The sequence below is a fragment of the Brassica napus genome, chromosome A5 (assembly GCF_020379485.1).
Source record: "Brassica napus cultivar Da-Ae chromosome A5, Da-Ae, whole genome shotgun sequence".
NCBI classification, from domain to species: domain Eukaryota; kingdom Viridiplantae; phylum Streptophyta; class Magnoliopsida; order Brassicales; family Brassicaceae; genus Brassica; species Brassica napus.
The window spans coordinates 26348886-26373615 of NC_063438.1; the positions used below are offsets into that span (position 1 = coordinate 26348886).

Consider the following 24730-nt stretch of genomic DNA (forward strand, 5'->3'; position numbering starts at 1 on the left):
CACGTTTTTGCCGTCTTACGTTTTAAAGTTGTTTTAACGCATGCACGACTTTAAAATTTGAATCTTCGAATGCACAATCATTAGCTCCACAAGTATTGATGCTATGCGAAGCATAATATAACTCCAAGGAAAGCTTTGAACTGCTGGGATTGTTCAGCTAGACACATATTCGAGTGGATCATGTAGCACTAGCAGTAGCTCTAAATAGGAATCTATATGCTTTAGATAGAAAATAATTTTAATCACAACGTTGTCAGTAAAATTAATTTTACATTTGAAGTAAAAATGAAATCAATCTTTTTTTTTTGACAACGACTAAAAAAATGAAATCAATCAAACGTATAAAAAGGACATTATTTATTGTGTTAATTAAGTTTAAACAATATTACTTGTCTTTTTTTTTATTATAAATGTCCTCACTAAGATAAGGACATAGCTAAGACCAAACAAACGTTCAAGGTTGTCTTTTATTGAAAAGAATAAATTCATAATATTGGCCATGATTCAAAAGTAAAACCCAACGTTTCAAAATATCTTCATGAAATTATACAATAACCCCATAAAAATTCAAAGCTCTCGTTTCAAACCCCAACGTTCCAAAATCATTATCATCATCATGAAATTATAAAAACTACCCAAATAAAAATTAGAGCTTCCAGATTCAACCCCCACTTTTATCTCTAGATAATCTCTCCTCTCACCTCCTCCTCTCAATCATTCTTTCTCTGTTGAGCGACGCGTGATTTCAATTCAACGCTCCTCTGGAATTTCCATTTCCTTTCAGTTAATAAAATTTCCTATTTATTTAAAGGCGGTGATTCCATCACCTGTCTTTCCATTTTTAGTGTCATTCCTCCTCACGAGATCGAAAAAAAAAAAATCTTTTGTTCTTTTTGGCTTCTTCTTTTCTGTTTCTGAATTTTTAAATTCACAAAAATTAATTTAACTGCATAGAGGAGAAAGATCAGGTCGAGAGAGAGAGAAAAAAAAAAGCTTCAAGGCGATAGCGTTTGCAGAACGTGACGAACATTAAAAAAAACATCGAAAGTTTGGTCTGAGAGAGAGCTCGTGCTTTGGTCTGAAAAAAATCGACGAAAATTCAGACAACCAAAAAAAAAGCCCAAAAAGATGTTTGGGATCCAAAACAGGCGAGACCTAACGATGGAGCTCCAATCCCAGATCCCCATCCTCCGCCCCAGCATCCACGCCCGCCGCGCCAACATCGTCGTCAAGTTCCAGGACCTCTACGGGTTCACGGTGGAAGGCAATGTCGACGACGTGAACGTGCTCAACGAGGTTCGAGAGAAGGTGAGGAACCAGGGGCGGGTGTGGTGGGCTTTGGAAGCTAGCAAGGGAGCTAACTGGTATCTCCAGCCGGAGATTCTCATGATCGGCGACGGTATCGCCTTGAAGAAGACGTCTCTCAAGATCTCGACTTTGACGAATGCGATTACGTTGAAGAGGTTGGTTAGGAAAGGGATCCCTCCTGTGTTGAGGCCTAAGGTTTGGTTCTCTCTCTCTGGCGCTGCGAAGAAGAAGTCTACTGTGCCGGAGAGTTATTATAGTGATTTGAGTAAGGCTGTTGATGGGAAGGTCACGCCTGCTACGTTGCAGATTGATCATGTGAGTTTTTGATCTCTTATTATCCAAAAAAGTTTCGATTTTTATTGAGTTTTGATCTCTTATCCAAAAAAAGTCTCAATTTTTATGAAATTTTTTGTTCTTATTGTTTGTGTTTTATGAGTTTTTTGGCTGATTTGTTTGATTGGGTTTGTTGTTCAAGAGAATCTAGGATTTGATTCTCGTTGATCCTTTTGTGTTAGGATTTGTTTTGGTCTGTCTGTTGAGATCTGTTGTTCACTCTTTGTGTTCAGACAATTATTAGATTTTGATTAAATCTTTTTATTTTAGGATTGTTCTAGATCCGTTGTTCATTCTTGTGTACAGCTGAGCCTTTCTTCTGCTATTACTGGTTGATTGATCGTTATTTGGGAATATTTGAGATGATAAGTTGATTCCAATTATCTGATAGTGCAACCTTCTTGACTTTGACGTTGTGTATACACTTTTTGTAGGATCTGCCAAGGACATTCCCAGGGCATCCTTGGTTGGACACTCCAGAAGGTCATGCTGCTCTACGACGTGTGCTTGTTGGCTATTCTTTTCGCGACTCTGATGTTGGCTATTGTCAGGTAATCACTCATTCTTTTTTCCATATCCATTGTCTTTAGTCAGTTGAGTTATTTGATCTTAATCAGTGATGTTTTTTTTGTGTGGTAGGGGCTAAACTACGTTGCGGCGTTACTATTGCTTGTGATGAAGACAGAAGAAGACGCGTTCTGGATGCTAGCAGTTCTTTTGGAAAACGTATTGGTCCGTGACTGCTACACGACCAACTTGTCTGGATGCCATGTTGAGCAGCGGGTTTTCAAAGATCTGCTTGCCCAGAAGTGTCCTCGGTATGTCTTTCTTTCTTTTTCTTCCTTAGTTCTAAGCAATTAGCTTCACAAGCTGACAGATTCTTGTTGTTTATTTTTTGCAGAATAGCTACTCATCTTGACGATATGGGCTTTGATGTTTCCCTTGTAGCCACAGAGTGGTTTCTATGTCTCTTCTCCAAAAGCTTGCCTTCAGAGGTTCTTTATACAAACTGTTGACTTTTTTGCTTTCTAAGCTTGCTTTTATTGAGGATGCATTGAACTTTTGTTTGCAGACAACTCTAAGAGTGTGGGATGTACTTTTCTATGAAGGAGCAAAGGTTCTTTTCCATGCAGCTTTGGCAATATTCAAGGTTAGTCATTCTCTTCCTTTGGATCACCATTTTCAATAACCTTTTCCTCAAGATTAAGTATCATTTTACCGATCTCTGTTTTTATTTGCCAGATGAAAGAAAACGAGCTGCTTATGACTCACCAGGTCGGTGATGTGATCAACATTATACAGACCACCTCTCACCAGCTCTTTGACCCGGATGAATTATTGACGGTAAGCCATATTACTAATCCAAATAGTTTATTATATGTTGAAGATTCATAATCCAATAACATATTTTTTTTGTTACAGGTGGCGTTTGAGAAAATTGGATCAATGACAACCAACACAATATCTAAGCAGAGGAAGAAGCAGGAACCGGCGGTGCTGGCAGAACTTGACCAGAGACTTCGCAGACTCAACTCTCTTAAAGAAACTGGTAAGAACACTTGAATAAAAAGAAACTGTTGGGACTTGAGGGAGAAGATGAGCCAAAAAAAAGTGTACAACAAGGAGGGAGTCCAATGGTTTGTTTGCTTAACCCCTCTTGATGGTCTTATTCTTCTTCTTATGTTAAAGTATATATAAGATAGGGTTTCTAATTTTGAGAGCAAAACTAAAGACCAACAAACAAGATCCATTTTCTGTGATGGTAAATGTCAAAGTTTCTTTCCTTTGCTTTGTTTTACTTGATATCATCAATTTGTGATCTTCATGTTTTCTCATACAATAACCAATTCATTTTATTTCTTCTTTACTTATAAAGGGTTCTCAATACTAATTCTTCAAAGCGAAAAAAATATACAACTGGTAGAGCAGATGATTCATGAAGATATCCATATATATATATATATAGTAAACTTTGCATCAGCTAGATTAGAATAACAAAACAAAATTCAAAATATGTGAATCCCACTTTCTAAGTTTTATCAAATAATAAAAATCAGACAAGTGCAGACAACTACATGAGAGGACGCGTTATCAAGAGGACGCGGTTCAGTTCTAGATTATTGTTCGATCGGTGCACACGTTTGAAACGAGGCGGGTCCAGTCTAAAAGACAATATGGGCCTTTATAAAACAGAGTAAACATGATGACCCAAATCTTCCTTTATTTGTCACGTTTGTCTTTTCTAAAGACAATTTTAAAAAATTCAGACCACCATTTCTACTGGAACACAGCTTCGGAAACGACTAGAAAAATGGTAAACAAACTGTATATGATAAAAGTATTGCGGTTCAATTGATGCAAAAAGAAAAGATAATGGGCTTCAAATAAATATTCCTTCTCTTCAAAGCCATATGATGACTAAAGACGATGCATTCTCTATCAAGCAAATACCTTTTTGTCTTTTCTTTAACTTTCATCTTTTGACTGAGGCAATTAATCATTTATATCTCAGGATCTAACACAATCATATCATATCCATCAAACAAATATCAAGAAGCTGAAGGACAAATAGACTTGGAGAACAAACATCGTCTTTCTTAAAATCAAGACCAAAGAGGAAATAAATGTCGCTCTTGTTCTACAATGATGACCAAAAAAACGATTCACAATAATATGTCCAACGACGAGAAAAAGGAGATAGGGAGTGAAAAAACAAACACAACTTCTACTGACAACACATCATCTCATGTGACTTGTTCTTGAGTTTTCAAACAGCAGGCCATTCTTTACGGATGTCGAAGCTGTAGTTGATCTCCAAGTAGCACTTGTTATCATCATCAAGAAACTGTAACAAAGATTTTGGCATAGTAAGAATAAAGATCACTTAAGTTAGATTATGAATGAATGTAACTATTCTATACCTTAGTTCTAGCAGAATAAGATCCTCGAGCAAACATGCCAGAAGGAGTGGTCTCTTCAGGCATCACGTGGTTGTATGGCTCCGACTGAGGACTAAAGGTTCCAAGCATTTCCTTTCCTCTATCCACTGAATCCATATAAGAAAAGGAATTGGTCACATTCATTGTCAATCAAAAGAATCTAAGACAAACTCATGTGTTTGTTTTTATTACCTTTAACACCGGTCTTCCAAACAGTATTGGTGTACCTAAGACCAGAGACAATGTTGTTTTTAACCTGAAACGTGAATTTCAAACAGTACCTGCTCCCTTCTTTCAAAGTAAACCACATCCCCTTTGGGTTCCCATTCTCCGGAACCATTAGAACAATATCTGGTCTTCCTGGCGATAAGATCACCAGGCTAATGATCTTCACTTCAGGGTCAAGAGTCTCTGCACATATTAAAAAAAAAAAAAGAAAAAACAAAATTCTATAAAAAAAGTTCCAAAAAAGAAACTGAACATATTAAAAAAAAAGGACAAAATTCTATAAAAATTCCAAAAAAAAGAAACATTTGTGAACATAATAAACATTATGTATATATAAAAATGTATAATCAAGCAATGCATAATCCAAGATGGTGTTCATATATGAAGGTAAACAACAACCAATCAGATCTAGTCTGATCCAAACATGAATTACAAAGACATCAAACACACACTATACCTCCAATGTTGGTGACATCAACACTTCCAAGGAGCTGTTCTTTCCACTTCCTCAGACTCTCATCATCCTAAAACATCAGATTCATCGAAAACAGATCAATACCGAATTCTTCAAAATTTATAATATTATTATTATATTTTAAAAAAAAGAGAGAGAGAAGAAAAACCTTATCCTTCTCGAGATGTTCCTTGATAGTGTACTGAGGACCCAATTGTAATTTGGAGTCATCGTCTTCTTCCTCCTCAGCTGCGCTAAGAGAGGCTTCGCTCATTTGCCTCCCCAAGGATCCAGCGCCCTCGTCGTCGGTGCCCTCGTGTTGATGAGACGACGCCGTTTTGGAAGTGTTACCGTCGTCTCCATCTTTCTTGTTGTTGTTGTTGTCGACGAAACCCATGTCCCTGGAACCAGATACAGCTCCAGACATCAATCAAAATCAGATCAAACTCGTCTTCCCCCTCCTCCCCTTCAAAAGCCTTGAGAAGTTTGTTTCCGAAATGTGTTTTTTTTTGGGATCTATTCGGAGAGAGAAGGAGAAAAGACCGAACCTTTAGGGAGTTTGGTTCTGTGTTTAACGGAAAGGAGGAGGAGATTGAGTCATGTGGTGATCCGAGTTATAAGAGAGAGAGAGAGATCGTGAGGGTCACTAACGAGAATTTCACGCGCAGAGGAGACAAAGCCTCGAGCCACGATAAGACAAATCTCTCTTTATGTTTTGTTTTAAAAATTAAAAAGACATTTATCTCTCACGGTCAGGTTTAATTAATGTTTGAATTATTCGGTCCGAGTTAGTCTTAACCAATTTGATATTACCCGGTTTAATTCGGTTTGATTTGGGAAACTAGTTGCAAAAGAGAAGGGCCTATGCGTCTGATGGAAAAGACTAATTCCTACGTCTTTTTCCAAGACATATAAAATGCAACAATGATGTATATGTGTTATCTAAACATGTGGCAAAAGCTATTTGATTCAATCGGTTTCGTTTCAAATTATGTGATTAGATAGACCATTTATCATAGCGATTGTCACTATGTATGGTTGTAAAATCTTTATCTCAGCATTTATGAGGACATTGATCTTAACCTAACAGATTTTTCTCAAAATCTATGGGTTAACCCCTACGAAAATACTGATTTTTCGGTAAATAATCTAATAATGAAGCATATAATCTTTGGGGTTATTTAAAATTTCTAAACACATTCTACATTTTTATTAATGTATATTAAACTCATTTTCATGGTACATGGGCATCGGTATAATTTTTTTGTCAATTAATTTAGTAAAACTTCATAATACTCCCTAAATTGGTGGACTAACCACTATAAAATAGTTATTCTCTAGAAACACGGAGACAAAAAATATCCCAAAGCTCTTTGACCTTCATCATATGTTAGTGAAGGATGCAACTATGCATTAAAACATAATTTTCATATTTTTAAATTTTTCTCAAAATCTATGGGCTAATTACCACTATGAAAATACTGAATTTTTTGGTAAATGCTATAATAATGAAGCATATGATAATTGGGGTTGTTTTAAAATTTCTAAACACATTCTACATTTTTATTAATGTATATTAAACTCATTTTCATGGTACATGGGCATCGGTTTAATTTTTTGTCAATTAATTTAGTAAAACTTCATAATACTCCCTAAATTGGTGGACTAACCTTTATAAAATCTCTATTTTCTAGGGAAATGGAGACAACAAAAGTTCCAAACCTCTTTGGCATTTATCATATGTTAGTGAATGATGTAAATATGCATTAAAACAGATTTTTTTCTATTTTTAAAATTTTCTCAAAATCAATGGGCTATACCCCTACGAAAATACTGATTTTTCGGTAAATGATCTAATAATGAAGCATATAATCTTTGGGGTTGTTTTAAAATTTCTAAACACATTCTACATTTTTATTAATGTATATTAAACTCATTTTCATGCTACGTGGGCATCGGTTTAATTTTTTGTCAATTAATTTAGTAAAACTTCATAATACTCCCTAAATTGGTGGACTAACCACTATAAAATAGTTATTCTCTAGAAACACAGAAACAAAAAAGATCCCAAACCTCTTTGACCTTCATCATATGTTAGTGAAGGATGCAACTATGCATTAAAACAAAATTTTCATATTTTTAAATTTTTCTCAAAATCTATGGGGTAACCCCTACGAAAATACTGAATTTTTCGGTAAATGCTCTAATAATGAAGCATATGATCTTTGGGGTTGTTTTAAAATTTCTAAACACATTCTAAATTTTTATTAATGTATATTAAACTCATTTTCATGGTACATGGGCATCGTTTTAAGTTTTATGTCAATTAAATTAGTAAAACTTCATAATACTTCATAAATTGGTGGACTAACCACTATAAAATCGCTATTTTCTAGGGAATTGAAGACAACAAAAGTTCCAAACCTCTTTGACCTTCATCATATGTTAGTGAAGGATGCAAATATGCATTAAAACAGATTTTTCATATTTTTGAATTTTTCCCAAAATCTATGGGCTAACCCCTACGAAAATACTGAATTTTTTTGGTAAATGCTATAATAATGAAGCATATGATAATTGGTGTTGTTTTAAAATTTCTAAACACATTCTACATTTGTATTAATGTATACTAGATTTTGACCCGCGCTTTAAAAGCGCGGGATTTGTCGCATTTATAAATATTCTATTTTATACTAATCTATAAATTTTATGGTATACCATGATTTAAGGATCTTACATTATATGATGTGTTTTGTGTTGATATGTAAATTTTAAAAGCTTTATTTTTTTATTTATCATATAAATCAGTGTTTTACATAAAGAAATGTTTTTTTCTTAATATTAATGATTTTGGTTGTGCAATACAATAGAAACTCTATAAATTAACATTTCATAAATTAACAAACGTAGTAAATTAATAATTTTTTTTAGTCCCGAATTGTGGTAGTTCAAAATATGATAAAATCGATAAAATAATAAGATAATAATTTATTTAAAAATCTTATGTAAATTTATGGTCCCACTAAAATCATATATTAATAATTTTTATATATATATAGAGAGATATTATATAAATATAAACAGAAATCAAATTTTTATTTTTTATTTTTTATTCACAATAGAATTCATCTTTGTTTTTCTTAACATTTCAATACTTTTGATAATCTTTAGTAAAATTATATCTAAAAACATTTAATTTATATAAAAATATTTTATATACACCAAATAGTAAAATAAAATAAAAGGAAATTCAATTTTCTAAATTTTAATTAATGTATAGTAAATTTTAAAATGAAAATTTTTTAAATTAATGAATCTATAAATTAATAAGTCCCAACATTATTAATTTATAGAGTTTTTAATAATATTGATTCTTAATTAGGTAATAAATTATATTTTTAGTTTAAATGTCTCATTTTGAATTCATTATATCTTTCACATTTTTATGTTGATACTTTAAATTGCATAACATATTATTAATATACTTTAGTTATCCTATGTTATTATAAATATTATAAGTTCCCAAATTTAGTACCTAACTATTCCTATTTATATTGCAGTATGATACAATATATAATTTAAGTTATGCTGGATGTTTAGAGACATTATTCTTAGATTAACCTAAGTTGGTTTAGACTAAGTAAGACTAAATAAGTGAGCTTCCAAAATGGGTTACATCTACCATTAAAAAAAAATTAGTAGTTAATTTTTTTTATTCGGTTGGGTAGAGAATAAGAAGATCAAACAGTGGCCCAAATAATTCAGTTATTGCGTTAGAAACATTTCACAAACTTTGTTTTTGTCTCATGTGAGACAAATCGGACGGTAAAAAAAACTTCATTTCTCTCCCTATCAACCGATGATCTTGTCCATTCACCCATGCAATTTCACACCATCAAATCCGATTTCTTCAGGTAACTCTTGAATTTCTTAGGCTAATAGTATCATCTGAATGTGCTTTGACAAACTTCATGAGATATCTAAAAACTGACGTCTCCAATGGCTCCTTACTCTTTTATATTTACCCATTAAACCTTTGATATGTGGCATGGATCTTCTGTTTTCTCGAGTTTCAAAACTGAGTTTCTGATTACCGTAAGTTTAATGTATTTGGAGTTGTAATTTTTTCAATTTCTTATGTCTTTTTCTTTGTTTAGTTGTTGATAGACTTCGGTTGATTATCATAAAGATAAAAAGAGGTAGCTCAGAGCCCAGTTTTTGATAATCGGTTGTCTTCTTTATAAGTTTTTATGTTTGCTCAGTTCATATCTCTCTGAAATCTCTGTTTTGGGATAATAAAAAAGTTTAAAGCTTATAAACATTTATGATTTCTTACATATGATGTTTATGGTTGTCTTCTTGATTCGTTTTAGTTTCTGATCAGTTCAGATCTTTGTGTTGTTATCTTTAATTTGTTGTAGAGTTACACTCATGCAAGCTGTAGGTGCTTATATAATGATTAAACATATGAATAGATAAAAGAATCGGTCTAATTACTGTATGAACTCATTCTCTTACTTGTGTTACCTTGAAGAATGTTCCACCCCTTGTACATGATTCGTTTCTTGAGAATTCACCGAGCTGAATGGACAAACTATGGCGTCGTTCCTTATACTGCTGCATCCCTCCAAGCAACTCCATTGGCTGTTCCATGCGTTAGAATTGGTTGTTTCCCAAGTAACCACGTCATTCTTCCTCTCACATAGACGGTCGAACATGAAGAGGTAAAGAGAATCTCTAGAGCATTCCTATCTTGGTTACTTGTTTCTCAATCATCTTAAATATTATCGTTCAGATTTTCATGGTACTACATAAGGGTTTAGATGGTTGTATATATAGTGAGTGGGGATGTAGGTTTTCGTAGGGATTACACGAATGGAACATGGTGGAAAGATTTGGCAATCTAGAATATTACTTGGAATATACTTCTTTAATGATTCACAGTATATTTTGATTACTAACTTTCCGCATCAAACTATTAATATAGTTAACTGAATATATTGTTGTTAAGCCAGAAAGATATTTATGTGTTTGCGGAGCGAGATTTGAAACTTTGAATTATATCAAAATATTTTTGAAATGTCCTGTTTTATTTAAATATAGATACTTTGAAGATTAGCTTGCATATACGTGTAAGGAAAATTAGATATTGTGATTTGTTATATTCAGTATTTATGTTAACAGAATTATAATTTTCTTGTTTTGCTTTTTTCTTGTTAGTGATTTGTAAAAGATTTGAAACTATCATGATTGGCCGAGTATTTATGATTTAGTTTTTTTTTTGTTTAGATTCTTTTGATCAATTTGTAGACGATTTCAAAAAACTTCCTTATTTTTCTAATTTTGGGTTATTGATTTGAAAATATATGTGCAACTAAGATGATATCCCACGTATATTGCAAATCTCGATATATTCACAATTTAAAGTAACTGGATTTTTTTTTTGTTAAAGGGTTTGAATTTAAAGTAACTGGATAGTAAAACTTTTATTATATATAAGCTTTAATTGTTATCCAAATGAGTACTTGCTGTTTATTTTTAATATTACTGATAATTAAACAAAAATAAAAATGATCTGGGGTTAATGGGTTTGTGTCTATTTCATACTATACATCTCAAAAGGCAAAATATAAACACGAATATGTTCATATATGTTAGATTTTCATATTTCTGAATAGGGCATAATGTTTAGTATTAAGCATCATCCTTATTTAATTGTATCAGAATATCAAAACTTCGAATTGTTGTAATGTGATTGTTGATAGAACCCGATGATCAGAGTCTCAATATTTATATGTTTAGAAAGCACGAAGACCTTTAATGTGAAACAGATGAGAAGTTTGTATAAAGAAAAGAAACTTAATTTATGTCCGTGAAATGGAAAGAAAACTATAGTTGTTTAAATAGATTATTGGAACAAAAAATATTTCAAGTAAAATAGAAAAAAATATAAAAGTATAGACTAAAAATATTCCAGTGGCAGAAATCTGTAATTACTTCAAAACTCTAAGGTGACCTCAAAAAAAGGGTCTTCTGTTTTAATAGTATTGATTAAACTCATTTTCATGGTACATGGGCATCGTTTTAAGGTTTTTGTCAATTAAATTAGTAAAACTTCATAATACTTCCTAAATTGGTGGACTAACCACTATAAAATCGCTATTTTCTAGGGAAATGGAGACAACAAAAGTTCCAAACCTCTTTGACCTTCATCATATGTTAGTGAAGGATGCAATTATGCATTAAAATAGATTTTTCATATCTTGAAAATTTTCTAAAATTCTATGGGTTAACCCCCTACGAAAATACTGAATTTTTTGGTAAATGCTATAATAATGAAGCATATGATAATTGGGGTTGTTTTAAAATTTCTAAAAACATTCTACATTTTTATTAATGTATATTAAACTCATTTTCATGCTACATGGGCATCGGTTTAATTTTTTGTCTATTAATTTAGTAAAACTTCATAATACTCCCTAAATTGGCGGACTAACCACTATAAAATAGTTATTCTCTAGAAACACGGAGACAAAAAAGGTCCCAAACCTCTTTGACCTTCATCATATGTTAGTGAAGGATGCAACTATGCATTAAAACAAAATTTTCATATTTTTGAATTTTTCTCTAAATCTATGGGCTAACCCCTACGAAAATACTGATTTTTTCGGTAAATGCTCTAATAATGAAGCATATGATCTTTGGGGTTGTTTTAAAATTTCTAAACACATTCTACATTTTTATTAATGTATATTAAACTCATTTTCATGGTACATGGGCATCGTTTTAAGTTTTTTGTCAATTAAATTAGTAAAACTTCATAATACTTCCTAAATTGGTGGACTAACCACTATAAAATCGCTATTTTCTAGGGAATTGGAGACAACAAAAGTTCCAAACCTCTTTGACCTTCATCATATGTTAGTGAAGGATGCAATTATGCATTAAAACAGATTTTCATATTTTTGAATTTTTCTCAAAATCTATGGGCTAACCCCTACGAAAATACTGAATTTTTCGGTAAATGCTCTAATAATGAAGCATATGATAATTGGGGTTGTTTTAAAATTTCTAAACACATTCTACATTTTTATTAATGTATATTAAACTCATTTTCATGGTACATGGGCATCGGTTTAATTTTTTTCAATTAATTTAGTAAAACTTCATAATACTTCCTAAATTGGTGGACTAACCACTATAAAATCGCTATTTTCTAGGGAAATGGAGACAACAAAAGTTCCAAACCTCTTTGACCTTCATCATATGTTAGTGAAAGATGCAATTATGCATTAAAACAGATTTTTCATATTTTTGAATTTTTCTCAAAATCTATGGGTTAACCCCTACGAAAATACTGAATTTTTTGGTAAATGCTATAATAATGAAGCATATGATAATTGGCGTTGTTTTAAAATTTCTAAACACATTCTACATTTTATTAATGTATATTAAACTCATTTTCATGGTACATGAGCATCGGTTTAATTTTTTGTCAATTAATTTAGTAAAACTTCATAATACTCCCTAAATTGGCGGACTAACCACTATAAAATAGTTATTTTCAAGAAACACGGAGACAAAAAAGGTCCCAAACCTCTTTGACCTTCATCATATGTTAGTGAATGATGCAACTATGCATTAAAACAAAATTTTCATATTTTTGAATTTTTCTCAAAATCTATGGGCTAACCCCTACGAAAAAATACTGATTTTTCGGTAAATAATCTAATAATGAAGCATATAATCTTTGGGGTTGTTTTAAAATTACTAAACACATTCTACATTTTTATTAATGTATATTAAACTCATTTTCATGGTACATGGGCATCGTTTAATTTTTTGTCAATTAATTTAGTAAAACTTCATAATACTCCTAAATTGGTGGACTAACCACTATAAAATAGTTATTCTCTAGGAAACGGAGACAACAAAAGTTCCAAACCTCTTTGACCTTCATCATATGTTAGTGAAGGATGCAATTATGCATTAAAACATTTTTCATATTTTTGAATTTTTCTCAAAATCTATGGGCTAACCCCTACGAAAATACTGAATTTTTCGGTAAATGCTATAATAATGAAGCATATGATAATTGGGGTTGTTTTAAAATTTCTAAACACATTCTACATTTTATTAATGTATATTAAACTCATTTTCATGGTACATGGGCATCGGTTTAATTTTTTGTCAATTAATTTAGTAAAACTTCATAATACTCCCTAAATTGGTGGACTAACCACTATAAAATAGTTATTCTCTAGAAACACGGAGACAAAAAAGGTCCCAAACCTCTTTGACCTTCATCATATGTTAGTGAAGGATGCAACTATGCATTAAAACAAAATTTTCATATTTTTAAAATTTTCTCAAAATCTATGGGCTAATAACCCCTACGAAAATACTGAATTTTTCGGTAAATGCTATAATAATGAAGCATATGATAATTGGTGTTGTTTTAAAATTTCTAAACACATTCTACATTTGTATTAATGTATATTAAACTCATTTTCATGGTACATGGGCATCGTTTTAAGTTTTTTGTCAATTAAATTAGTAAAACTTCATAATACTTCCTAAATTGGTGGACTAACCACTATAAAATCGCTATTTTCTAGGGAAATGGAGACAACAAAAGTTCCAAACCTCTTTGACCTTCATCATATGTTAGTGAAGGATGCAATTATGCATTAAAATAGATTTTTCATATTTTTAAAATTTTCTCAAAATCTATGGGTTAACCCCTACGAAAATACTGAATTTTTTGGTAAATGCTATAATAATGAAGCATATGATAATTGGGGTTGTTTTAAAATTTCTAAACACATTCTACATTTTTATTAATGTATATTAAACTCATTTTCATGGTACATGGGCATCGGTTTAATTTTTTGTCAATTAATTTAGTAAAACTTCATAATACTCCCTAAATTGGTGGACTAACCACTATAAAATAGCTATTCTCTAGAAACACGGAGACAAAAAAGGTCCCAAACCTCTTTGACCTTCATCATATGTTAGTGAAGGATGCAATTATGCATTAAAACAGATTTTTCATATTTTTGAATTTTTCTCAAAATCTATGGGCTAACCCCTACGAAAATACTGAATTTTTTGATAAATGCTATAATAATGAAGCATATGATAATTGGTGTTGTTTTAAAATTTCTAAACACATTCTACATTTATATTAATGTATATTAAACTCATTTTCATGGTACATGGGCATCGTTTTAAGTTTTTTGTCAATTAAATTAGTAAAACTTCATAATACTTTCTAAATTGGTGGACTAACCACTATAAAATCGCTATTTTCTAGGGAAATGGAGACAACAAAAGTTCCAAACCTCTTTGACCTTCATCATATGTTAGTGAAGGATGCAATTATGCATTAAAACAGATTTTTCATATTTTTGAATTTTTCTCAAAATCTATGGGTTAACCCCTACGAAAATACTGAATGTTTTGGTAAATGCTATAATAATGAAGCATATGATAATTGGTGTTGTTTTAAAATTTATAAACACATTCTACATTTTTATTAATGTATATTAAACTCATTTTCATGGTACATGGGCATCGTTTAATTTTTTGTCAATTAATTAGTAAAACTTCATAATACTCCCTAAATTGGTGGACTAACCACTATAAAATAGTTATTCTCTAGAAACACGGAGACAAAAAAGGTCCCAAACCTCTTTGACCTTCATCATATGTTAGTGAAGGATGCAACTATGCATTAAAACAAAATTTTCATATTTTTGAATTTTTCTCAAAATCTATGGGCTAACCCCTACGAAAATACTGAATTTTCGGTAAATGCTCTAATAATGAAGCATATGATCTTTGGGGTTGTTTTAAAATTTCTAAACACATTCTACATTTTTATTAATGTATATTAAACTCATTTTCATGGTACATGGGCATCGTTTTAATTTTTTGTCAATTAATTTAGTAAAACTTCATAATACTCCCTAAATTGGTGGACTAACCACTATAAAATAGTTATTCTCTAGAAACACGGAGACAAAAAAGGTCCAAACCTCTTTGACCTTCATCATATGTTAGTGAAGGATGCAACTATGCATTAAAACAAAATTTTCATATTTTTGAATTTTTCTCAAAATCTATGGGCTAACCCCTACGAAAATACTGAATTTTTCGGTAAATGCTCTAATAATGAAGCATATGATCTTTGGGGTTGTTTTAAAATTTCTAAACACATTCTACATTTTTATTAATGTATATTAACTCATTTTCATGGTACATGGGCATCGGTTTAATTTTTGTCAATTAATTTAGTAAAACTTCATAATACTCCCTAAATTGGTGGACTAACCACTATAAAATAGTTATTCTCTAGAAACACGGAGACAACAAAAGTTCCAAACCTCTTTGACCTTCATCATATGTTAGTGAAGATGCAATATGCATTAAAACAGATTTTTCATATTTTTGAATTTTTCTCAAAATCTATGGGCTAACCCCTACGAAAATACTGAATTTTTCGGTAAATGCTATAATAATGAAGCATATGATAACTGGGGTTGTTTTAAAATTTCTAAACACATTCTACATTTTTATTAATGTATATTAAACTCATTTTCATGGTACATGGGCATCGGTTTAATTTTTTGTCAATTAATTTAGTAAAACTTCATAATACTCCCTAAATTGGTGGACTAACCACTATAAAATAGTTATTCTCTAGAAAACACGGAGACAAAAAAGGTCCCAAACCTCTTTGACCTTCATCATATGTTAGTGAAGGATGCAACTATGCATTAAAACAAAATTTTAATATTTTTAAAATTTTCTCAAAATCTATGGGCTAATAACCCCTACGAGAATACTGAATTTTTCGGTAAATGCTATAATAATGAAGCATATGATAATGGGGTGTGTTTTAAAATTTCTAAACACATTCTACATTTGTATTAATGTATATTAAACTCATTTTCATGGTACATGGGCATCGTTTAGTTTTTTGTCAATTAAATTAGTAAAACTTCATAATACTTCCTAAATTGGTGGACTAACCACTATAAAATCGCTATTTCTAGGGAAATGGAGACAACAAAAGTTCCAAACCTCTTTGACTTCATCATATGTTAGTGAAGGATGCAATTATGCATTAAAACAGATTTTTCATATTTTTGAATTTTTCAAAATCTATGGGCTAACCCCTACGAAAATACTGAATTTTTGGTAAATGCTATAATAATGAAGCATATGATAATTGGGGTTGTTTTAAAATTTCTAAACACATTCTACATTTTTATTAATGTATATTAAACTCATTTTCATGGTACATGGGCATCGTTTAATTTTTTGTCAATTAATTAGTAAAACTTCATAATACTTCCTAAATTGGTGGACTAACCACTATAAAATCGCTATTTTCTAGGGAAATGGAGACAACAAAAGTTCCAAACCTCTTTGACCTTCATCATATGTTAGTGAAGGATGCAATTATGCATTAAAACAGATTTTCATTTTTTGAATTTTCTCAAAATCTATGGGCTAACCCCTACGAAAATACTGAATTTTTCGGTAAATGCTATAATAATGAAGCATATGATATTGGGGTTGTTTTAAAATTTCTAAACACATTCTACATTTTATTAATGTATATTAAACTCATTTTCATGGTACATGGGCATCGGTTTAATTTTTTGTCAATTAATTAGTAAAACTTCATAATACTCCCTAAATTGGTGGACTAACCACTATAAAATAGTTATTCTCTAGAAAACGGAGACAAAAAGGTCCCAAACCTCTTTGACCTTCATCATATGTTAGTGAAGGATGCAACTATGCATTAAAACAAAATTTCATATTTTGAATTTTCTCAAAATCTATGGGCTAACCCCTACGAAAATACTGAATTTTCTGGTAAATGCTCTAATAATGAAGCATATGATCTTTGGGGTTGTTTTAAAATTTCTAAACACATTCTACATTTTATTAATGTATATTAAACTCATTTTCATGGTACATGGGCATCGTTTTAAGTTTTTTGTCAATTAAATTTAGTAAAACTTCATAATACTCCCTAAATTGGTGGACTAACCACTATAAAATCGCTATTTTCTAGGGAAATGGAGACAACAAAAGTTCCAAACCTCTTTGACCTTCATCATATGTTAGTGAAGGATGCAATTATGCATTAAAACAGATTTTCATATTTTTGAATTTTTCTCAAAATCTATGGGCTAACCCCTACGAAAATACTGAATTTTTTGTAAATGCTATAATAATGAAGCATATGATTTGGGTGTTGTTTAAATTTCTAAACACATTCTACATTTTTATTAATGTATATTAAACTCATTTTCATGGTACATGGGCATCGTTTAAGTTTTTTTGTCAATTAATTAGTAAAACTTCATAATACTTCCTAAATTGGTGGACTAACCACTATAAAATCGCTATTTTCTAGGGAAATGGAGACAACAAAAGTTCCAAACCTCTTTGACCTTCATCATATGTTAGTGAAGGATGCAATATGCATTAAAACAGATTTTTCATATTTTTGAATTTTTCTCAAAATCTATGGGCTAACCCCTACGAAAATACTGAATTTTCGGTAAATGCTATAATAATGAAGCATATGATAATTGGGGTTGTTTTAAATTTCTAAACACATTCTACATTTTATTAATGTATATTAAACTCATTTTCATGGTACATGGGCATCGGTTTAATTTTTTGTCAATTAATTTAGTAAAACTTCATAATACTCCCTAAATTGGTGGACTAACCACTATAAAATAGTTATTCTCTAGAAACACGGAGACAAAAAAGGTCCCAACCTCTTTGACCTTCATCATATGTTAGTGAAGGATGCAACTATGCATTAAAACAAAATTTTCATATTTTGAATTTTCTCAAAATCTATGGGCTAACCCCTACGAAAATACTGAATTTTTCGGTAAATGCTCTAATAATGAAGCATATGATCTTTGGGGTTGTTTTAAAATTTCTAAACACATTCTACATTTTTATTAATGTATATTAAACTCATTTTCATGGTACATGGGCATCGTTTTAATTTTTTGTCAATTAATTAGTAAAACTTCATAATACTCCCTAAATTGGTGGACTAACCACTATAAAATCGCTATTCTCTAGAAATGGAGACAAAAAAGTTCCAAACCTCTTTGACCTTTCATATGTTAGTGAAGGATGCAACTATGCATTAAAACAAATTTCATATTTTTTGAATTTTTCTCAAAATCTATGGGCTAACCCCTACGAAAATACTGAATTTTTTGGTAAATAATCTAATAATGAAGCATATGATAATTGGGGTTGTTTTAAAATTTCTAAACACATTCTACATTTTTATTAATGTATATTAAACTCATTTTCATGGTACATGGGCATCGGTTTAATTTTTTGTCAATTAATTTAGTAAAACTTCATAATACTCCCTAAATTGGTGGACTAACCACTATAAAATAGCTATTCTCTAGAAACACGGAGACAAAAAAGGTCCCAAACCTCTTTGACCTTCATCATATGTTAGTGAAGGATGCAACTATGCATTAAAACAAAATTTTCATATTTTTGAATTTTTCTCAAAATCTATGGGCTAACCCCTACGAAAATACTGAATTTTCGGTAAATGCTCTAATAATGAAGCATATGATAATTGGGGTTGTTTTAAATTTCTAAACACATTCTACATTTGTATTAATGTATATTAAACTCATTTTCATGGTACATGGGCATCGTTTTAAGTTTTTTGTCATTAAATTAGTAAAACTTCATAATACTTCCTAAATTGGTGGACTAACCACTATAAAATCGCTATTTTCTAGGGAAATGGAGACAACAAAAGTTCCAAACCTCTTTGACCTTCATCATATGTTAGTGAAGGATGCAATTATGCATTAAAAGATTTTTCATATTTTTGAATTTTTCTCAAAATCTATGGGCTAACCCCTACGAAAATACTGAATTTTTTGGTAAATGCTATAATAATGAAGCATATGATAATTGGGGTTGTTTTAAAAATTCTAAACACATTCTAAACACATTCTACATTTTTATTAATGTATATTAAACTCATTTTCATAGTACATGGACATCGGTTTAATTTTTTGTCAATTAATTTAGTAAAACTTCATAATACTCCCTAAATTGGTGGACTAACCACTATAAAATAGCTATTCTCTAGAAACACGGAGACAAAAAAGTTCCAAACCTCTTTGACCTTCATCATATGTTAGTGAAGGATGCAACTATGCATTAAAACAGATTTTTCATATTTTTGAATTTTTCTCAAAATCTATGGGCTAACCCCTACGAAAATACTGAATTTTTCGGTAAATGCTCTAATAATGAAGCATATGATCTTTGGGGTTGTTTTAAAATTTCTAAACACATTCTACATTTTATTAATGTATATTAAACTCATTTTCATGGTACATGGGCATCGTTTTAAGTTTTTGTCAATTAAATTAGTAAAACTTCATAATACTCCTAAATTGGTGGACTAACCACTATAAAATCGCTATTTTCTAGGGAAATGGAGACAACAAAAGTTCCAAACCTCTTTGACCTTCATCATATGTTAGTGAAGGATGCAATTATGCATTAAAACAGATTTTTTCATATTTTGAATTTTCTCAAAATCTATGGGCTAACCCCTACGAAAATACTGAATTTTTGGTAAATGCTATAATAATGAAGCATATGATAATTGGGGTTGTTTTAAAATTTCTAAACACATTCTACATTTTATTAATGTATATTAAACTCATTTTCATGGTACATGGGCATCGGTTAATTTTTTGTCAATTAATTTAGTAAAACTTCATAATACTCCCTAAATTGGTGGACTAACACTATAAAATAGTTTTCTCTAGAAACACGGAGACAAAAAAGGTCCCAAACCTCTTTGACCTTCATCATATGTTAGTGAAGGATGCAACTATGCATTAAAACAAAATTTTCATATTTTAAAAATTTTCTCAAAATCTATGGGCTAACCCCTACGAAAATACTGAATTTTTCGGTAAATGCTCTAATAATGAAGCATATGATCTTTGGGGTTGTTTTAAAATTTCTAAACACATTCTACATTTTATTAATGTATATTAAACTCATTTTCATGGTACATGGGCATCGTTTTAAGTTTTTTTGTCAATTAAATTAGTAAAACTTCATAATACTTCCTAAATTGGTGGACTAACCACTATAAAATCGCTATTTTCTAGGGAAATGGAGACAACAAAAGTTCCAAACCTCTTTGACCTTCATCATATGTTAGTGAAGGATGCAATTATGCATTAAAACAGATTTTTCATATTTTTGAATTTTTCTCAAAATCTATGGGCTAACCCCTACGAAAATACTGAATTTTTCGGTAAATGCTATAATAATGAAGCATATGATAATGAAGGTTGTTTTAAAATTTCTAAACACATTCTACATTTTTATTAATGTATATTAAACTCATTTTCATGGTACATGGGCATCGTTTAATTTTTTGTCAATTAAATTAGTAAAACTTCATAATACTTCCTAAATTGGTGGACTAACCACTATAAAATCGCTATTTTCTAGGGAAATGGAGACAAAAAAGTTCCAAACCTCTTTGACCTTCATCATATGTTAGTGAAGGATGCACTATGCATTAAAACAGATTTTTCATATTTTGAATTTTTCTCAAAATCTATGGGCTAACCCCTACGAAAATACTGAATTTTTCGGTAAATGCTATAATAATGAAGCATATGATCTTGGGTTGTTTTAAAATTTCTAAACACATTCTACATTTTTATTAATGTATATTAAACTCATTTTCATGGTACATGGGCATCGTTTTAGTTTTTTGTCAATTAAATTAGTAAAACTTCATAATACTTCCTAAATTGGTGGACTAACCACTATAAAATCGCTATTTCTAGGGAAATGGAGACAACAAAAGTTCCAAACCTCTTTGACCTTCATAATATGTTAGTGAAGGATGCAATTATGCATTAAAACAGATTTTTCATATTTTTGAATTTTTCTCAAAATCTATGGGCTAACCCCTACGAAAATACTGAATTTTTCGGTAAATGCTATAATAATGAAGCATATGATAATGGGGTGTTTTTAAAATTTCTAAACACATTCTACATTTGTATTAATGTATATTAAACTCATTTTCATGGTACATGGGCATCGTTTAATTTTTTGTCAATAAATTAGTAAAACTTCATAATACTTCCTAAATTGGTGGACTAACCACTATAAAATCGCTATTTTCTAGGGAAACGGAGACAAAAAAGTTCCAAACCTCTTTGACCTTCATCATATGTTAGTGAAGGATGCAACTATGCATTAAAACAAATTTTCATATTTTTGAATTTTCTCAAAATCTATGGGCTAACCCCTACGAAAATACTGAATTTTTCGGTAAATGCTCTAATAATGAAGCATATGATCTTTGGGGTTGTTTTAAAATTTCTAAACACATTCTACATTTTATTAATGTATATTAAACTCATTTTCATGGTACATGGGCATCGTTTTAAGTTTTTTGTCAATTAAATTAGTAAAACTTCATAATACTTCCTAAATTGGTGGACTAACCACTATAAAATCGCTATTTTCTAGGGAAATGGAGACAACAAAAGTTCCAAACCTCTTTGACCTTCATCATATGTTAGTGAAGGATGCAATTATGCATTAAAACAGATTTTTCATATTTTTGAATTTTTCTCAAAATCTATGGGTTAACCCTACGAAAATACTGAATGTTTTGGTAAATGCTATAATAATGAAGCATATGATAATTGGTGTTGTTTTAAAATTTATAAACACGTTCTACATTTTTATTAATGTATATTAAACTCATTTTCATGGTACATGGGCATCGGTTTTAATTTTTTGTCAATTAATTTAGTAAAACTTCATAATACTCCCTAAATTGGTGGACTAACCACTATAAAATAGTTTTCTCTAGAAACACGGAGACAAAAAAAGGTCCCAAACCTCTTTGACCTTCATCATATGTTAGTGAAGGATGCAACTATGCATTAAAACAAAATTTTCATATTTTTTAAATTTTTCTCAAAATCTATGGGCTAACCCCTACGAAAATACTGAATTTTTCGGTAAATGCTCTAATAATGAAGCATATGATCTTTGGGTTGTTTTAAAATTTCTAAACACATTCTACATTTTTATTAATGTATATTAAACTCATTTTCATGGTACATGGGCATCGTTTTAAGTTTTTGTCAATAAATTAGTAAAACTTCATAATACTTCCTAAATTGGTGGACTAACCACTATAAAATCGCTATTTCTAGGGAAATGGAGACAACAAAAGTTCCAAACCTCTTTGACCTTCATCATATGTTAGTGAAGGATGCAATATGCATTAAAACAGATTTTTCATATTTTTGAATTTTTCTCAAAATCTATGGGCTAACCCCTACGAAAATACTGAATTTTTCGGTAAATGCTATAATAATGAAGCATATGATAATTGGGGTTGTTTTAAAATTTCTAAACACATTCTACATTTGTATTAATGTATATTAAACTCATTTCATGGTACATGGGCATCGTTTTAATTTTTGTCAATTAAATTAGTAAAACTTCATAATACTTCCTAAATTGGTGGACTAACCACTATAAAATCGCTATTTTCTAGGGAATGGAGACAACAAAAGTTCCAAACCTCTTTGACCTTCATCATATGTTAGTGAAGGATGCAATTATGCATTAAAACAGATTTTCATATTTTTGAATTTTTCTCAAAATCTATGGGCTAACCCCTACGAAAATACTGAATTTTTCGGTAAATGCTATAATAATGAAGCATATGATAATTGGGGTTGTTTTAAAATTTCTAAACACATTCTACATTTGTATTAATGTATATTAAACTCATTTTCATGGTACATGGGCATCGTTTTAAGTTTTTTGTCAATTAAATTAGTAAAACTTCATAATACTTCCTAAATTGGTGGACTAACCACTATAAAATCGCTATTTTCTAGGGAAAGGAGACAACAAAAGTTCCAAACCTCTTTGACCTTCATCATATTAGTGAAGGATGCAATTATGCATTAAAACAATTTTTCATATTTTTGAATTTTTCTCAAAATCTATGGGCTAACCCCTACGAAAATACTGAATTTTTCGGTAAATGCTCTAATAATGAAGCATATGATAATGGGGTTGTTTTTTAAAATTTCTAAACACATTCTACATTTGTATTAATGTATATTAAACTCATTTTCATGGTACATGGGCATCGTTTTAAGTTTTTGTCAATTAAATTAGTAAAACTTCATAATACTTCCTAAATTGGTGGACTAACCACTATAAAATCGCTATTTTCTAGGAAATGGAGACAACAAAAGTTCCAAACCTCTTTGACCTTCATCATATGTTAGTGAAGGATGCAATTATGCATTAAAACAGATTTTCATATTTTTGAATTTTTCTCAAAATCTATGGGCTAACCCTACGAAAATACTGAATTTTTCGGTAAATGCTATAATAATGAAGCATATGATATTGGGGTTGTTTTAAAATTTCTAAACACATTCTACATTTTATTAATGTATATTAAACTCATTTTCATGGTACATGGGGGCATCGGTTTAATTTTTGTCAATTAATTTAGTAAAACTTCATAATACTCCCTAAATTGGTGGACTAACCACTATAAAATAGTTATTCTCTAGAAACACGGAGACAAAAAAGTCCCAAACCTCTTTGACCTTCATCATATGTTAGTGAAGGATGCAACTATCCATTAAAACAAAATTTTCATATTTTTGAATTTTTCTCAAAATCTATGGGCTAACCCCTACGAAAATACTGAATTTTTCGGTAAATGCTCTAATAATGAAGCATATGATCTTTGGGGTTGTTTTAAAATTTCTAAACACATTCTACATTTTTATTAATGTATATTAAACTCATTTTCATGGTACATGGGCATCGTTTTAAGTTTTTGTCAATTAAATTAGTAAAACTTCATAATACTTCCTAAATTGGTGGACTAACCACTATAAAATCGCTATTTTCTAGGGAAATGGAGACACAAAAGTTCCAAACCTCTTTGACCTTCATCATATGTTAGTGAAGGATGCAATATGCATTAAAACAGATTTTTCATATTTTTGAATTTTTCTCAAAATCTATGGGCTAACCCCTACGAAAATACTGAATTTTTCGGTAAATGCTATAATAATGAAGCATATGATATATGGGGTTGTTTTAAAATTTCTAAACACATTCTACATTTGTATTAATGTATATTAAACTCATTTTCATGGTACATGGGCATCGTTTTAATTTTTTGTCAATTAAATTAGTAAAACTTCATAATACTTCCTAAATTGGTGGACTAACCACTATAAAATCGCTATTTTCTAGGAAATGGAGACAACAAAGTTCCAAACCTCTTTGACCTTCATCATATGTTAGTGAAGGATGCAATATGCAT

General features: G+C 30.5%; 2 protein-coding genes across 2 annotated transcripts; one reads left to right on the forward strand and one right to left on the reverse strand.

Annotated features, from left to right (window-relative positions):
* Positions 1 to 663: 663 nt before the first annotated feature.
* On the forward strand, positions 664 to 3508 carry LOC106452866 (growth hormone-regulated TBC protein 1-A). The gene is made up of 7 exons (XM_013895048.3): positions 664 to 1623; positions 2076 to 2192; positions 2281 to 2459; positions 2543 to 2636; positions 2714 to 2791; positions 2884 to 2985; positions 3064 to 3508. The coding sequence occupies exons 1-7, from the start codon at positions 1129 to 1131 to the stop codon at positions 3202 to 3204; spliced, it is 1206 nt and encodes a 401-aa protein (XP_013750502.1). The 5' UTR covers positions 664 to 1128; the 3' UTR covers positions 3205 to 3508.
* A 687-nt stretch (positions 3509 to 4195) lies between these two features.
* Positions 4196 to 5969, reverse strand: LOC106452867 (rho GDP-dissociation inhibitor 1). Its single transcript, XM_013895049.3, has 5 exons — positions 5432 to 5969; positions 5266 to 5332; positions 4773 to 4991; positions 4563 to 4687; positions 4196 to 4486 (listed from the first exon to the last, which is right to left on the reverse strand). The coding sequence occupies exons 1-5, from the start codon at positions 5687 to 5689 to the stop codon at positions 4409 to 4411; spliced, it is 747 nt and encodes a 248-aa protein (XP_013750503.1). The 5' UTR covers positions 5690 to 5969; the 3' UTR covers positions 4196 to 4408.
* Between the last annotated feature and the right edge of the window lie 18761 nt (positions 5970 to 24730).

Bases quoted from the DNA above. Each gene is read 5' to 3' on its own strand.
- LOC106452867 (XM_013895049.3), bottom strand. From the start codon at position 5,689: ATGTCTGGAGCTGTATCTGGTTCCAGGGACATGGGTTTCGTCGACAAC. The intron at 4,992-5,265 runs GTATAGTGTGTG...TAATATGTGCAG, and splicing joins TGATGTCACCAACATTGGAG to AGACTCTTGACCCTGAAGTG. The intron at 4,688-4,772 runs GTAATAAAAACA...ATATGGATTCAG, and splicing joins TTGGAAGACCGGTGTTAAAG to TGGATAGAGGAAAGGAAATG.
- LOC106452866 (XM_013895048.3), top strand. From the start codon at position 1,129: ATGTTTGGGATCCAAAACAGGCGAGACCTAACGATGGAGCTCCAATCC. The intron at 1,624-2,075 runs GTGAGTTTTTGA...CACTTTTTGTAG, and splicing joins CTACGTTGCAGATTGATCAT to GATCTGCCAAGGACATTCCC. The intron at 2,986-3,063 runs GTAAGCCATATT...TTTTTGTTACAG, and splicing joins ACCCGGATGAATTATTGACG to GTGGCGTTTGAGAAAATTGG.